The sequence below is a fragment of the Pezoporus wallicus genome, unplaced genomic scaffold (assembly GCF_028554395.1).
Source record: "Pezoporus wallicus isolate ANWC-B61680 ecotype Strahan unplaced genomic scaffold, APGP_CSIRO_Pwel_v1 contig_6520, whole genome shotgun sequence".
Classification (NCBI taxonomy): domain Eukaryota; kingdom Metazoa; phylum Chordata; class Aves; order Psittaciformes; family Psittacidae; genus Pezoporus; species Pezoporus wallicus.
The window spans coordinates 957548-974915 of NW_026636887.1; the positions used below are offsets into that span (position 1 = coordinate 957548).

General features: G+C 40.3%; 1 protein-coding gene across 1 annotated transcript in view; it reads left to right on the forward strand.

Moving 5' to 3' along the window:
- CLYBL (citramalyl-CoA lyase) overlaps positions 1 to 17368 on the forward strand; it is a 106028-nt gene that overhangs the window by 20745 nt on the left and 67915 nt on the right. The window contains 1 exon segment of the mRNA XM_057402116.1: positions 6333 to 6522. Coding sequence (XP_057258099.1) covers positions 6333 to 6522 — 190 coding nt within the window.

A 17368-nucleotide genomic window follows, 5' to 3' on the forward strand; every position in this document is an offset into this window, starting at 1 on the left:
TGATGTGTCCTGATCGGTTGGAGCAAGCACTTGTGAAAGGTCACTTGGAAGCCCTCTTTTCATTTCTCCCCGCTACAGTTTTTCCAGCAGGCAACCGCTCCTGGGAGCGACCCCCTCCAATCTGTCCCTTTTGATATCCAAAGGAGGTTGTTACAGGGGTTAAATTTCTTAATTCGCTGATTTCTTGGGAGCACTTCTTTAGCCCACCGCACTCAGTCCCTGCAGCTGGGTGCAGGCTGCCTGTCTCCCTAAGGATACTGTGAAAGTGTTAGGGCTTATTCTTTCACCTTCCAACTTGAGGGATGGGGGGACGGATTTTACACCAGTTTGTCTCCCATCACCTTCAGGGGAGTTAAATCTCCACGTTACATCGGTACAAGATAGTATTAGTCTTATGGGGGGAAGTTTAAAATCAGACAAAGCCTTTTCCAGAGCGCTTTGACTGGTAAGGAAAGCTGCTTGTCAGAAGATCTCAAACCACGGGAGCTGGTGGCTTCTGCCTGCCCTGGCAAGGGGTTGGGTTTGGGGGTTCTTAATTAGTTTTCAGAGGGTCAGGGAAATGACCGTAGTGGGTCTGGAACAAAGGAAGAAATGAAAATGCAAAGCTGAGTGTTTGATATGTTGATAACGCCCCAGTTTTAATTTTAGCCTAATTGGATCAGGGTTAGTGGCAGTTGTTAGGTAAAGTACCTTCTCGAACTTCTGCCTTTATTCAAAAGTAAATATCGTAGCTCTTCACTTTTAGCATAAGTCTTTTTCCTTTTTTTTTTTTTCCTTCTTTCCCCCAAAGAAGAACCACTCAGTTTACTTTGGATTTATTTCCACTGGGAAAGCGCAGAGATTTCAGGGGCCTGTATTCTGATGGTAAAGCTTGTGACGTGAGCTTTTGTTTTCCATGCGAGGAGGAAACATTAGCATTTTTTCACATGTTAACTTTTTAACAATTGCAGGGAATTTCTTTTTCCTTAAAAAACGCCGTTCTTTTCTTTTTCCTCCCCTTTTCTCTCTTCTTGATATTTTTATTTCCCTTTTATATGGAGACTTGTAGATTTTGTCACTTCAAACGTTAGCTGTTCCTCCTCTATTCTTTCGCTTTACAATACACACTAGGAGATTTTTTTTTTTTTTTTGCATATTCCTCCCCTTTCTCTGTGAGATATTGTAGTTGACCAAATTTAAAACACTACAGTATTTAGCATCCCCGCAGTGCCATTTTAAGTATTTGGACCTGGAAAATGCCCCAAGCAATAACTACCTGAATTGCTTTTAATTACACAATATAGCTGCATCATTTTACTTCAGATTCTTTTTGATTGATGCTGTAAGGCAATTGTAACCATGGATGATGGGATTAAGTGCCTCTTGAAGTGACTTTAGCTTCTTGTGGGAACAAAGGGAAAGAAGAGAACACTTAGTCCCTTTTTGAGTGAACAGCCTTTTTTCACTTGCTATATAAAGAAATACAATTAACAAACATTATCCCCAGAGGTGAATTGAAATGTACGTGCGGACAATAACGGCTCTTGACTGCAATTAGACATATATGATCTGAGGTATTTTGGCCATTCATTAGTGCTAATTGTTTGAGAAACAAGCCCACAGAACAAATGATTAAAATGTTAGTGCCATAACCAGGATTATTAGCATGTGTGATAAAATGCATGCGCCGCAGCTGTACCAATAAAACTCTGGTGAGTCGCTTTGATTCGACAAATGCTCAGCTCGGCTGAGAGCCCTTCCTATTTGCACAGGGCCTGCTGATATTTATAACAAACAACTTATATCTTCTTTTCTTAGTTAGAAGGAATTACTATGCAAATTGCAGGGTTTTGTAATTTCGAAGTAGTTTCCTTTGTCTTTGGTGGATTATTTGTGTGTGGTTGTGAGCTACTCCCTAGAAAATTCAACATAGGAAAACCATTGTATTTACTCTGGCTTGGGTTTTTTTGCTCATATTAGAGAAGTAATTTGTAGGAGATTTTGCTGCATTAGTTGGTTCATGTTCAGTGGTCTTGGTTCACTTCTGTCCTTCTGCCACAGCACCACAGATATCCAGGATTGTGGTTGGTATGCAGTTACATGCATACAGGTCAGAAATACACATTGTGGAAATTATCCATCTTTTTAAATGGTTTTAGTGAAATGCTGAAAAACGCTCTTTGAAAACACTTTGCCGGCACTGTGCCAAAGATTGTAGGAGAGATTTGGCCTATTAAGAAATGGATATTTTTCCATGCTTCAGGTAGATCGTGGTGTAGTGTCTCTTTCAGGGATGCTTTCATCTAGCAAATAAACAGGGAACAGAGGGACAGGCTAAAGTGCTGATCCTGAAAATCACTTGTGGGAGTACTTTACTTTGTGAGCTGTATGTTGTTGGCTCTGAAGAGACTGCACAGGTGTGTGCAGTTAAGTATATGTGTGAGTATGAGCAACGCTGGAATGTGAAAATGCAGTTTACAGCAGGGAAATGTGTATAATTTGGGGTAATTTCGCTGGTTGCAATCACACTGTATGGCTGCCATTGTGAAGTGCAATGTCTCTTAGTAATCAAAAAGGTTTTATTTTCTCCTTCCTGAGGATGAACTACTTGCTCTTGGGTGAAACAGTTCTCAGAGGATCACAAGTAACTTTAACTCGCCAGCTACTTTTGAGTATTTGATGAAGACTTCAGTAGAGTGTTATCTTTGCTGAAGAAATTTAGTTTCATTTCCAAGACCCAAGAGCATTCAGCATGCTGCTGGATGCTATGAATGAAAATATGCTGCTATAAAACAATTTAATGAGCATTACCCAATAGCCCAGTCCTTGTTTTAACTTACAGTGCTTAAAGGAAGAAACATTGTCTTAGCAAATTCTCTTGGCTTATGTCCATGTGTTTAGTTTAAAGCATAGTCAAGCTTAGTTTGAATCATTAAAATACTTGCAGTCAGGAAACATATGTAAGGTTTTCTTCCTTTTTACAGCATGCAGTTAACAATATAATTGAGATTGCAGTGCTGTGTAGGGTTTTTTGTCCTAAGAAAGTAACCACTGGGGATGTTTTTATTCTAACAAAATAACAGAAGTTGAGATAATCAGGATAGTGTTTCCTACCACAGTAGCTAACTGCTCATATGCATAGCACCCTGGGCCTTGCTGCTGTTTTAAAAAGGTTTATAAGCAAATGGATTTTTTAATAAATTCCCTTCTTCCTCTACATTTCATTTTGTTGTAGAACATAAAAGATGACTATGGAAGGAAAATGCAGAGTAAGAAAATTACTTTTTAGGAATATACATCAAAGTAATAGCATATGAAAACATTTACTGTAGTCATACCTAAGCATATGTGTTGAAAACTCTTATTTTACATGTACATTTCTAGAGATCTTTGTTTTGAAAGGAGATGAATGCTGTGTTGGTCCACTGACACCAGCTCCTCCTGTACAGCTTTGTTTCTGGCCATACCTCTTGAAAAAATTATTGCTTCTCCAATTTGCTAAAATGTTCCATAGGACTAACCAATTGACACATTAACAGTGTATTTTTATAATAACCTGTGTCCTGAGAAACCTGTGGTTTAGGCTCATGTGGCTACAATGTTGATTAGCTGAGGAGGAGATACCGATAATCAGCAGGTGATAGTATTTCTAACATTAAGCATATCAGATGTTGATATTTTAATGGATTAAATCTGCCATTTGTTTGGAGTCAGGTGGTCTGCTGGGAAAGCCATTGGTCTCCCATCTAAAGGAAAGTTCATAGACCTCAATGGTGACACCTAACTAAATCTGGCCTGGAGGTAACAACAGGTTTACCTACAAGATACTACATACCATTGTGCACGGTAAGCAGAGCTGCCTTTATAGGCCTTGCAGCAGTGAGAGGGAAGCCAGCTGGTCAAACATCCCTTGGTTCGACACCAGCCCAGAAGAAATCCTGGGAAATGTGTGATTGGAGATGCATCTCATCTCAGCACGCTCTGGATTATGGTATCAGCCACATCTGTCCCGTTTCTGGAGTTGGAGGATTGGTGAGAGGCAGTCATTAAGGGTGCTTCAGGGGCTGCTTGGCTCTAGGCTGGAGTTAACTATTAATGGCCTGAGCTCTTTGACTCCTTTGTGCCTTTGGGAACTACGGGGCTGAAGCCATCAGAGAAAGAGAATAGAAGCTAATCACTTTTGTCCTCTCATATATGTTCAGCGGAGGACTGCAGACTTCTTAACTGCCCTCTGTGTCACACTGAAACAAACCCCTCCTGTTTCCATTTGAGATAAACCACTCTTCCACCTCCTCCTTGCTCTCCCAAAGTGTACTACTGGAAGAAAATGGGATTAAGTGGATTTAACTAGCAGCCACTTGAGTTGCCATAAATTGTGTTACCATCCCCACTTCAACATGAAGCAGGGGACATGAAGTGGTTTGTGGAAAAGAGGCAAAGAGGGTACTTAAGAGAAACTTAGTGGATCCCAGTTGCATGTCTGCAGGTGTTGTCAGGACCTCCACCACCTACATCTGGAAGCTGTTGATGAAGAAGATTTATTAGCAAGGGTAGCACTAGCACTTGGAATAAAACAATGTGTCATTTCTTTTCAACAGCAAAGCCACCCCCTTTCTTAGGCTGAATTAAGCATTACTAGGCATATTACAAGGAAGAGTCTGGCAGTGGGGTTTTGTTTTCTTGTAAAGTAGGTCCACCCAAGACATGCAGAGACATAGCAGAGGAGGTGGTGGAATAGTTGTCCTTTTCAATTTAGTTTACTGAGATAAAATGTAATAAAAGCTTTCTTCATCTTTTCAATCTATGTCTTACATTCAGCTTTTAGGATGCACACTCTAGGGGAAGAGAAGGTTCTTCTATGGGGTTAGCTTAGAAAGGCAAGTACTGTAGTGGTCTGTCAGCCTCACACCATGTTGGCTGCAATTTAGATTGACTGAACTCGTTTCCAAGCATTTTGAGAGCGTTAGTCATGTTCACGTCAAAGAAAACCCATGTACGCATGTAGCCATACATCATCCACGTGTAGCAACTTGGGAAGCATTATTAAGAGGGGCACAGGAAAATGCATGGGTCCCTGACATGATGCGATAATGACATGTTCAGCATGGTGCTAGAAAAGCTTTGCATTACTCAAAGTGCTGAATAATATACATGATGCATAGTGGTGTTATATGGTAGGATTATTTTGTGGAATAAGTGATTTGTGCTCTGAGTAAGAAGGCAGATTGTATTATTTTGTCCTCATTTTTCACGTATGAATGGGCCTGGGGGGTACAGTATGAAACGGGGAGGAACAGGAGCAGGCAAGGGGATTTTTTTGGAGGGCCATGGAACACAGAGGCACCCTCTGCAATTTATTTCTCTGTGCTTATAATTATGGAGCAAAGCAAGCTCCCTACCACACTCAGGGCAGCCTCCCCTGGCGGTCCCACTGCCTCCAAGTGCACCAACCTGGCTCATGCCTAGGGTGGGTTAGATGGTCCCTCACCAGGAATACTGGCACAGGGTAGAGACCGCCACAAACCTGGCGCCTCCAGTCCATGTGGATGCCACCTACTCAAGCTGTGGGGCACCACAGGCTCACACCTGCACTGGAGCGTGGTGCACAAAGCATTTATAAGCTTTAAAAAGCCCCACAGTCAACAGCCTGCAGATGGGTTTCTAAACTCTGTTGATAGAAGTCTGTGCTGTGGATCTGGAGGTCTGCAGGCTTCTGAGAGGACATGTTTGGGTTAGTGAGGTTCCATATTACATGGGGTTTTCATTCCTGTTTCCCTTGTTTCCCCTTCCATCCATTTTGCTTATTTAAAATTTGCATGCAAATGTGTTTGTTGATATAACACCAAGGTTGCAAAATCAACTTTGTAAGCCCATGTTTGTTTTAACCAACACCCCTGCTTCATTCACAGCATGCCATCCAGCTCCTGGAACAAACACAGCAGATAGCAGCCTCCTCCCTAAAGCAGTCTTGATCTGTTCCCAGCACAGCCTCCATCCAATGGAGGAGTCCTATCACTAGGGGAAAAACCAGCCACCACCCTTCTGTACTTAGTACTTGCTCTAGTGCACAGAAGTGTGATTAAGGCTGCACAGATAACCTCAGCCCTGGTAGTTCTTCAGTTCTCAGTGTTTAAGTTTGCAAGTTCTGTTGAACATAGTAGTTTTGGAGTTTTATACTGTAATTAGCTGTAATACTGATACTTCCCTACTTTGATTTTTCCTAAAGAAGAAAGAATTGATAGATAACCCAAAACCAGCCGCTGTTTACGTAGGAGTTTCCCTTTTAAAATAAAAGTCAACTATTCTTTACAGCATTGTAGCCAAGAGTCTAATTTAAAAAATGTCTTTTGCAGGGTGGATTCTCCTCTGCCAGCTGGTGTTACTAAGCTTAGTTACCGCTTTGCATCATTTCACAAGTACGTTCCCAGGCGAGCTGTGCTGTACGTACCTGCGGATGATGAAAGGAAGATACAAAAAATCCCATCACTAAACGTAGATTGTGCGGTGCTGGACTGTGAAGATGGTGTGGCTCTGAACAGAAAGGTAATCAAAAATTATCTGTGTGATATAATCAGTGTTGAAGGGCACTTACGGAAAAACATTGCCTTTGCCTTGGGAAACCGACAACCAGAGAGACACGGTTAAATCTTAAGATCTACAAAGTAACGTAAGACTGGTAGGCTTTGTGAAGGTGCTGGGAAAATCTGCTTGTCCAGGACTGAAAGACATTCCATGTAAGTAAACGAGGAGGGAGTTTTGAAGGAGTACAGAGCTGGGTGTAAGCTTTCATCACAGAAGAGTGGGAGACGTTGTTACTGCTGCATGTTTCTTAGGGAAGAGGAAGAAATGGTCCGAGAGAAGAGAAGCAGGAAAGGAAGAGTTAGTTCAGAATCACCAGGTGAGGGGTTTGCTGCTGAAATGAAATAATCTTCTGATTGTGAGCAAAACAGCGTGAGTTTGGGTTTGAGTCTTGGGGTGTTTAGAAAGATTTTCTTCCTGAGCTTTCTGGAAGAAATGCTGTTAGAGATGTCTCTGAAGGAAAGAGAAGTTAGAACCTGAGTGTACCAGGGTTTGAAGAGCAGTTTAGGTTGAAGGAGCTGCAAGAAAGCAGGGAGATAGACGTGAGATATGTCAAGTACCAGTGCTGAGTTTTCACTGACATTGACCTCTGAAAGAAGAGAAAATGATGTGGCATGCATTCAGGTTTGCTTGCAAGCAAATTTTTTAAGTATATGAAAATAACCATTTTAAAATGTTTCACATCTGAGAATCACTTAGGTTAAAAAAGACCTTTAAGATCATCGAGTCTAACCATAAACCTAACACTGCCAAGTCCACCAGCTTAAACAAGGTACGGGAGAAACTGGTATAAATGTTTCCTAGTGAAAACTGTGTCTGAACAGGAACATAAGCTTGTATCACATTATTTTCATATGTGTCAGTTTTCCTATCCACGTTACAGTGCTTCAAACTACAGCAACCAGTGTTTAGATTTCAATATGAATGTGTTGTCCAGGAAGTCATGAAAATAGGCTTGAAATTTTTACCATGTCATCTCACAAATGTGGATTATTCTGTTCTGTTTCTTGGGAATTAATGCTTTCTAGAAGGACTTTCTTGGACAGTGCTCTCTTTAACCTTCAGCCCTTTACAGGTATATTGGAATGAAGAAAGTTTTCAGAGTTTGCGTATATGTATTTTAGTTCTGAAAAGTGACAATAGCATTTCTGGATGTTCATGTATACTGCTGAAGACAGTTGGAAAATGTTTTCCTGCTGCTAAAATTCTACGTGAAAGACTAAGATTATATCTGCTGTCACAGCAAATTATTATTGTTTAGGTTATATTTGGGAGGCTGCTGCTATAAGATGACACAGAACACAATTGCGTATAAAACTCTACTACTTTTAGGTGCAGCTTAATTATGTCAAACAATTTATAGCAGAAGCATCTATTTGTAACAGAGGATGACAGCAAGGCTAAATTTTATGATCAAGTGACAAAGTTGATAGTAATTTCTAACAGGAGGGAGCCCAGGCAGGGCCACCAATGTGATCATGGCACGGAGGAGAGGCTGAGGAGCCGAGTTTGTTCATCCTGGAGAGGAGACAGTGGAGGGGGCCTTGGTGAAGGTTTTGCTGACTGGAGACTAGGAAAAAAAGTCCTTCCCGTGCAAGTGGTCAGACACTGGAAGAGGTTGTCCAGAGCTGTGGTGCATCCTCCCTCCATGGGGGTATTCCAGCCTTGGCTAGGTGAGGCCCTGATCTGATCAACCTGGTGTGGAGTGATAGTTATCCCTGCTTCGAGGAGACAGATGGACAAGGTGGTTTCCTGAGACTGTGTGATTGCATGATATAGTACCAAAGTGTAATTCAAAGTGACTGGAAGACTGAATTAATTTTTATATCTGCCACAGATGCTCAGGAAGACTTTGAGTCTTAGGTTCTATGAATATGAAGCTGAAATTTTTATTGCTCTCACAGCTTAATTTAATGGTGTTTAGGAGTTGTTTTGAGACCTGTGCCCTTGATTTTCAAACTGAGGAAAAAAAAAGAAAACACTGGGAAACACAGCAACACTGAGCTTGCCCTTCAATCATTACTCTAAAACAAGTAGTACTGATGAATTTGACTGGTTTATATCACTAAAATTTATACTTCCGGATTTTCTTGAAAGTACCGCAGAAATGTTTGGTTTAGGGAAAATCAGGACCTGGTTGAAGGTTCAGTGCCTTGGGTCAAACTCACCTGTCTGCAGAAGGCCTTCACTTGCATCAAGTCCAAGCAGCAAGTTTGAAACGTGTCAACAAGTTTATTTTAACAAGATGCTCTGTGTTTTGTATCAAGATTAAGTTAGATTTGGAGAGATCAAGAATCTGGAATATTGGCAGCTCCATTTGGTTGCTCATTTAGAGGGAAAAAAGGAAGATGAGCCTCTTATGACTGAAACTGATTACATTTGCAAAGCTGCATTTGCTTTTGTAGCTGTTTTTGAAGCTGCAGTTATAAATTAAAAATCTTTATTGTCTGAACAATGTTTTCTCTCAATGAAATTTCGGAAGATACTGTCGTCCCACAATTACGGTTTGTAATGGCTCACAGAGAGCACCAGAACAGGGGAGACCATACCCATACTCCAAACTGCATATCATTTTGGTGCCCACATTTCTTAGCTTCAAGAGCTACGGCACTGGCTATGATTTCAGGTATCATTCAGGTATCATCTCTGGACTTCTCCTTTTTTTCAATCATTTTTCTAGTTAATATTTCAACTAAATCAGGAAAAAAAAAAATACCCTTGCATCAAGAAGTTCACAAGGAGAAAATTTCTCAGCAAATTTTCTGAGGGAAACCGATGGGAAGAAACACTTAAAAAGCAAAGTTATAGTAAGCTGAATGCTAGCCTGCAAGTAGGGTGAGAGCTGATACTAGTGTAAGAGTAGGACACATGGGGCCTTTTCAACCCCTCTGGGATGAGACAGAGCTGTAGGAAGTCTTTAGAAATTCAGAATAGGAATTCAGATAGGAAGATATCCCAGTATTGCTGAAAACTTGAGCCATCTTTTACAAAGCTAGCATTAGTCTTGCTGAACATACCCTGCTAGTCATATGCAGGATATGTTCATAGACTGCAAATCCTGGTTGAAGCTCCATACACTGTTTTTAGAGGTTCAAATGCATGGTGTCACATGGTGTGGGCTGCCAGCTGCCTTTCCAGGTGTCCAACTCTGTAAGACATTGGGAATTTCTACAACAGAAATTTAGGTTTTGGTTGGAGGGAGAATTGAATACTACTAAAGGGAAATTACTTTCCCTGAACAGGTGAAGGTAGGAGCAATTCCCCACTGATGTACATGTAAAGTTTCTCCAGTGTTGCTGTACATTTTAAAGAAATTACTTAGAATGTCTCACTTGGTGATATTTTTAAGTGAACAGTTGAAGTAGGAATTCTAAAAGTATAAAACTCAAAATATTAAACTAGAAATAAACTATAAAACTAGAAATAGCTGATATGTTTCCAACGCATCACACACTAGAGAATTTTTGTGAAATCCTGCAAAATACCCTGTGCCTATTTTCACAGGAAAAGGCCTGAATATCCATTCATTTTAATTGTAAAAAAGAAAAAGGTAAAAAATACGGCTGCACCAACACACTTGAGCATGTAAGCCAGAAAGCTGAATCACATGTTATACCACTGAGAGCTCTCTGTATAAAAGCTGAGCTGTCTGAAGATACCTTGAAGGCTCTCAGCAAAGCCAGCACTCCCTGGTGTAGCTTTCTCTGTTGAGTTGCATCAGTTACTGTACCTCCATGTCAGGTGAACCTACTACCAGATGGGAAAGTCTCCTCCTGTTGGATTACAGATTTCTATGCCAGTGCTTTCATTTTCCAAGGGCAGAGTGGGCTGAGATTTCACAGTTGGTTCCCAATGGTCTTGTAAGGTTACTACCCTCACAAGAGAGCTTTCTAGAGCAGCATTTTTTCCAGCAGTATCGTGTCTTCAGTGCTGCTGTTCTTCAGAGCATCCAGGTGTTAGCTGCTAGGTCAGCCTAGCAAGAGACCAGATTTGAGCTGCTACTGCAGTGTTTATGCCTCTTTCTGAGTCTTTGACAAGAGTTTTAGAGCATTCTAATGCTTCCAAACCACTGCTATTAGTGGCTTTCTCTTCACTGAGGTCATTAGGTTGATTTTTGATAATTGGGATATACACTGCCTTTCTCTGTAGCTGTCTTTAGTGTGCCATCAGGCCAGGCAGGGCACAGTCCCTTCTGCCAAGGATGACCTGTGAAAATTATCTCAGGCAAATTTTGAAGGGTTTAGGTTTCAGCCTTTTCTTTCCATGGGGAATGCCAGTGTTATAATTAAGAATCAAAATAAAACCCCATGTTGCCCCCCTCATGTTTTTTGTATCAGAGGTGTAAAAGCAATCCCTTGGAGTGTACATATGGCTGGGAAACATCTGTGAACCTTTGACACAAAACACTTAAAAATAGGAAATCTTATTGTTGTTCCTGTGAAACTAAATAGGTCTCATTCATCCAGCAAAAGTTATTCAGGACAGCACTGTAAAATTATGTAGGACCAATTAGCGTTTAAGTTCCTAAGCCTTTTTTGGTGCGAACCATGGTTGTATCACTTTGTCTCTTCTAGAAATAAGTTGTTCTCTCCTCCAGCACTCGAGCAAGAGAAGCTGGGGAAGAGGAGCCTCAGCTCTGTACTTTCCTCACATCCCTTCCTCAGGAGGGGAAACAGCAGCTCCTGAGCCTCTTCTGTTCTCCCTGCTCCCCTCAGCAGAGAGGACAAGTTCAGTTGGGCTAAGAGGATGGATAGGGAAGGACCTATTTTGCTTATCTGCAGCATGGCCCGTTAGGGTCATAGTATAAATTTGTTCCTACTTAATGTCTTGTAGCCACTTAAAAGATCATTGCTGTGCTGTTCCAAAAAAAAAAAAAAAAAAAAAAAATCAATTAATTCTTTTGAATTGTCTGTTTTTAAAAATAGGATTAAAGCCTGACCACTTTTCAAACTGTTCCATTGTGAATAGCGCATACATAAGAGATGACTCTGCGTTCATTACAGTTAAGAGCAGATCATCCGCATACATGCTGATTTTATGGAGATTTCTCCCTATGAGAATGCCTTCTCCATCTCTCTAGTGATCTGATCCTGGGGTCAGAACAAACAGCATGCCGGCAAGAGAGCATCCTTGCCTAGCATTTTTCCCCTAATCTGAGACCTTCTGACCTTTTTATTCCTAATCACTGATTAGAAGAGGCTCTTGCATATAAAGTAACACTTCAACTAAATTTGGGGGTGGAGATAGATACATAAAATGGGTCAGCATGCTATAGAAAAAAAATCCTTTCCCTACTGAAATGCATTTCCTTACTGATCTTACTAAAATTGAAGGCTTTTACAGTATCAGTGGAAAAAGGCTGCAGTTGGCTTCCATAAACCTCTAGCTGTTTCAATTAAAATCAACAGTTTTCCTGTGTTATGTGATGATAATCTTTTTTTTTTTTTTTTCTTAATAAAGCCAAGTTGGTTAGGATTTATCAATGCCACAGGTATTTCTCTAGGCACATAGTGAGAATGTTAGCTAGTACTTCACAGGCACGGTTGCATGAAACATTGATAACTAGGTTATTTTACCAGGTCTTTGCTTTATTTATAATAAATTAGTACTGTACCTAATTGTATTCCTCCTACAGGGAGAAGGCTTGCTGATAAAGTGTGTAGAGAATGATTAAATGTACACAGGCACATAGTAGGGTGACTTCTCTTCAAAAGATGCACAAAATTAAAATGGGAGTGCTGCTTTCCCCAGTGGCTTACCATTATTAAAAGTCTCAGTAGCATGGGAAATTCTTCTGTAAGAACTGGGGAGTCCAGAAGTCTCTCTGGTTTATTGTAGGGAAGCTGAACTGTACAGTGAAACTCTGCAAGGCCTTTTTGATCCTTGAAGAGTTCTGATGAATATACATTTTTATGAAAGTTGTAAAGTGTTTTCATTTCCTTATTAATCCCACCATGGTCCTGGAAGAATCTACCACTCCTGAGTGGTAACTGTGACAATAACAGGTTTTGCTCCTATTGTTTTACTCTACAAGCCAATCTTCCTACTTACTGAAAGATTTGAGGATTCATAAGGACAATTGCAATATTCAGCAATTTTCTTCTTAATGAGCTCAGCAATGCATGTGTCTCTTCGAGCAGAGCCTTTGAATTGCAGTGATTTCTTTTCCACTGATCCAGATGTATCCAATTAAGTTTGACTTGGACATATTCTGATGTAACTATTACTGCTGACAGAACAGTGTCTAGAAACTTAGGGAAAATGTCTTGGCTCAGTTTTAACAGGGATTTCAGGTAGGAATACATGAATAGACCTGGGAAAATGTTTTAAAACATACAGTTAATGTTTGTATGGACTCGGAATTCACAGCACTTCAACTCTTCATGTGTAGTCCGCTGTCCACAGGCACATCAGCCCACCTGGGCACTGAAGAGTAATTGCAGGACTAGAAGTCGTGCTGCTACACATTTCTGGACCAGTTTTCAGTATTTCATCTGGTTTTGTAGCAAGAAAGACCTGGCTGCACAGACATTGAGCATCTAGCACGTAGTTTGAAGGGAGCAGTTGAGTTTCAAGGGAGATCAAAAAAACCAAGCCAATACAAGAAGTTCAGAGTACATGTGTAGCTTAGAAACACTGTTGGATCAAATTTGGGCAGACTTTTGTTTGTATGCAGAACCATGTGTTGGATTATGTTGTCAGAGCTACAGTGGTACTGGGGATAAGAAAAAACATAAAGGTACTGCCTAGATTACCATCACAGTGGTTCTCGGCACTCAACACGATTTGCTCCAGGTCTCCTTTGCGTTTTTGTTGGCCATGAGCAGGCAGAGAAATATGTTTGTATGTCCAAGTTTCTATTGCAATTAATCTTAAAACCTAGCCTTGAACCTAAGTCTCCACTGTGCTTGTAACCAGTAACCCACCCTACTTATTCTCCCACATTGCAAGGGCCACATTTTGAAAACAGGCCAAGCACAAGGAAACCCACAGACCCCATTAACAGGGACATGAATGAGAAAGTGCTGGACACACATAGAATACAGCACTTGCACTCTTTTTGATAAACTTTTCTACAAGGTATCTCTACAGCCACAGTCAAGGTAGTGGTCTAGTGGACCTTTGGTTTGGTTTAGGTAAGATAGATAGGTAAGGGAAGGTGGAAATGCATGGTACTTTTCCCAGTGCATTGGTGCTCTGAAAGCTGGACCTGTCCCGGGATGGTGAGAAGTCAGGGAAACCTAAGAGATACTTAGAAGATTATGGGCAAAATCTGTGGTTTATTTTACCAAACTATTTAAACATCACCTGCTTACCAGGGGGTTAGTAGTAGTTACAGGTAGCAAAACAGGGAAGCATTGGGATACTGCGTAAGAGAAAAGAATTTCTGATGTCAGATGGAGGAACAGAATAGCCCTGTAAATGGAAGTTGCAGATGAGGGTGAGTATGTGTGTGGTCAGGGCTATGTTTGGGAACCTTGGCAGGTGTCAGCTGAAAGCATTATATTTAACATCTGTACCTTTGGTTTCACGTATTACTCTTCTGGAGACAAGAGAAAAGGATCCTAGCATGGATTGGTGGAAATTAAACCACCAATACCTATGTGCAAGGCTTGTTTCCTTCCACTGTGGGCTCCTGTTAGCTGCTGTTAGCAGGAGCCCACAGTACTTAACAATGCTGCAGATTCTGCAGCCCTTATTGAGATGACATTTCAGAATGAAGGAAGGACATTTGTGTGTAAATGAGTAGTTCAGGATTAAGCCCTTCAGGAGTTTAAGCTCCTTTCTCCTATATATACTACATATATTGAAGGCGTGTGTGCTGTGCTAGTTGCAGGACATACCATTCCCAAAGTAAGCACAGAACCATCTAAACCCAGTCTTCTATTTCCACCATGCCATGATGTTCTTTGAATTTAGAGTGGAGTAATTTATCTCTGTTCAACAGAAGACAAAGTACATGGATTATGATTGCCTGAACCGCTGGGTTTTACATACTCTGTAAATTGCTTTCTTCTCTGAATAGTGAAAAGACTATATGTTAAGAAGTGCTTTATACACCAAAAGAATACACTTTCATGTAATAGGCTGGTACCCAAAATAGTTACAAAACCACATCTCTGGCGTAGTGAAACTGGAGAGCATCCAGAGCCATGAGTTCATTGTGCACTCACATCCCAGAGTAGACCACAATTCGCAACTCTTGTAATTTTTCTAGTCCCTGTAAAAGCCATAAAAACAGGGACAGAGTATTAGAAACTGCATGCATTTGTTTACTCACATCTAAAACTGCATAGCTTTGCTATGCCTGGAGCAGGCTCCAGGGGCACAAAAGCTCTTAATGTTCCCCAGGTTATGCATTGCCATGACCAGAGTTTGGGCTTCCAATCAAGGAATTATTTTGCAAAGATGGAAAAAATGAGCCTTTTTTTTCTTTTTTTTTTTTTTTTTTTTTTTTTCCTTTTTTTTTATTTTGTCATTTTGGGTAAGTCAAAACATTTAGCTACATATGAAAGTTACTGTTTTGGTAGTGGGGTTTATGTATATATGCAGCATGTGCAGGTTTTAGCACATCTAAATGCATTGACAGAAGTATATTCATAGACTCATAGAAAGTTTTGGTTTGGAAAGGACCTTAAAGCTCATCTGGTTCCAATCCCTTGCCATGGGCAGGGACACCTTCCACTAGACCAGACTGCTCAGAGCCCCATCCAGCCTGGCCTTGAACAGTTCCAGGGATGGGGCAGCCACAGCTTCTCTGTGCCAGTGTCTCACCACCCTTATAGTGAAGAGCTTCTTCCTAATATCTAATCTAAGTCTATTCTCTTACAATTTAAAGCCATTCCTCCTTGTCCTGTTGTATGTCTGACTCCAAAAACAAATGCACACATCTACAAATGCAGCCTATTACAGATTCGGACGTTGATGTAAGCTGATCTGCTGAGGTTGCCCATCTTTTCTTTTGGCTACAACTATCATGATGGAGACGATGATCTGTCTTCTTGTTTCTCATTAAGAAAATGGATAAGCTGACTGTGGAGTCTGATTATCACTTTGCATCTTCTCTGAAAGAATAAATAAAATCTTAGTGTTTTCTGAGCCTGACTACAATTTCTAGCTTTAAAGTAGCTTGGTTGCTCTGAGATTGCTGTTTCAACCCCTGAATAGCGACATAACATCGTGCTGTCTACTGTGGATCCTTGTAATAGCTCTTTTTGCTATCCTTTTTTCACTGAAGTGCATTAGGGCTACCCTCTCCAGAACAATGTACTTGCCAGTTATTTCAAGTTTGGGAGAAAAGAATTATAAATGTTTTTCTTCATTTCTGATCACTGAGCACCAGAAGACGATAAATCCTTGTGTTGTTCCTCATTTGGGAGTAAATGGTTGTAAAGATCCTGGCTGTTCGTTTTATGATGATAATAAACCATGGCTTGCTCATTCTTTCCTCCTTACTTGTTACAGTCTTTTACTAGATTGCCTCAAAATATCTGTGCTTGTGCCAGGCTTGAGACAACTTCATCTTCTAAGGTTTCACAATACAATTGAGCGTTAAAAAGGGGCATGTTGAACAAATTGGTATTTTCTTCTTTGGTTACGTTTTAAACTTTGATTCCACACAGACCAAATCTTCTACTTGTTAACCAATTATTTTTAAATAGAATAATTATAGAGCATAATTTATTATGCATTTTCTTGAGAAAAAGGGCAAATTAATACATGTAAACATGGGTGAATCTATTTAAATAAACTGTCCACAAAATCCTTACAATATGTAAACAACATTTGTTGTGCCTTGGAGATAGCATATGATTGGACTCACGAGACCCTGTTTATCCTGCTGAACAGTTTCTTTTATAACTTCAAAGGGAATTCTGTATATTTATGGCAATAGCAGGGTGTTAAGTGTAGCTAGACAGAAATTATACCTCAACTATTTAGTTAATGCCAATAGGGATTAAATTAGATTTTATAGCTGTTAGTGGAAGTCTGTTTTGTACCTAACAAGTGGGATTTTTAAATCCTGGAAAGCATAATCCTATTATAAAACTGGCAGCTGAATTAACATTATCTAGCAAGCAAGTCTTCACGGATTAACATTTTTTGACATTAACAATGAAAAACTAATGCTACAGGCATATTAGATGCTATTCCCAAAAGTAGGAAAAAAAGGGAAGTGAATATAGGACAAGATAAATGGCACAAATACTGCAGGAAGGAAAAATGGAGTGAAATATGCATGAGATGAAATCTGGGAGTGGCTATGATCTGCCACAAGTACAAAAGAAATATTCCGGGCATAAAAAGGCTCCACAATTGGTAATTCATATATTAGCCCACACGTTGATTTATATGTGCCTTGTGAGTAATTCACAGTTATCCAACATGAGTATGGGATAGCCACAAATGCCTTCTCCTGTCCCTAGATCGGAGGGCTTCATATTCCAGCTAGATGCTGCAGGAGCCAAGGGCTGGCAGCACTGCAGAAGAAACACTTGTTTCTTTACTGAACAGGCCCATAAAACCATTCCACAAAGACCCTGATGAAGTTCTCCTTATTTATCTTGAAGGACAGTTATGGGACAGCTGCTGTAGGCAGTGGTACAGGAGATGAGTGGGTCACTGAACTTGCTTTCTTGCAATATCTTATTCTAGGCATTGATAATCTAAATAACTGTAAGTGTACATACCATGTCATATTTAAATTAAAAAATTTTTGTCTCCATCACAGTTAGAGAGCAAACCGTTTATTACTTAAGCTTGTGAAGTGTGTATCTCATAAAAATTATTTTAACAGCTCCGTGTTTAG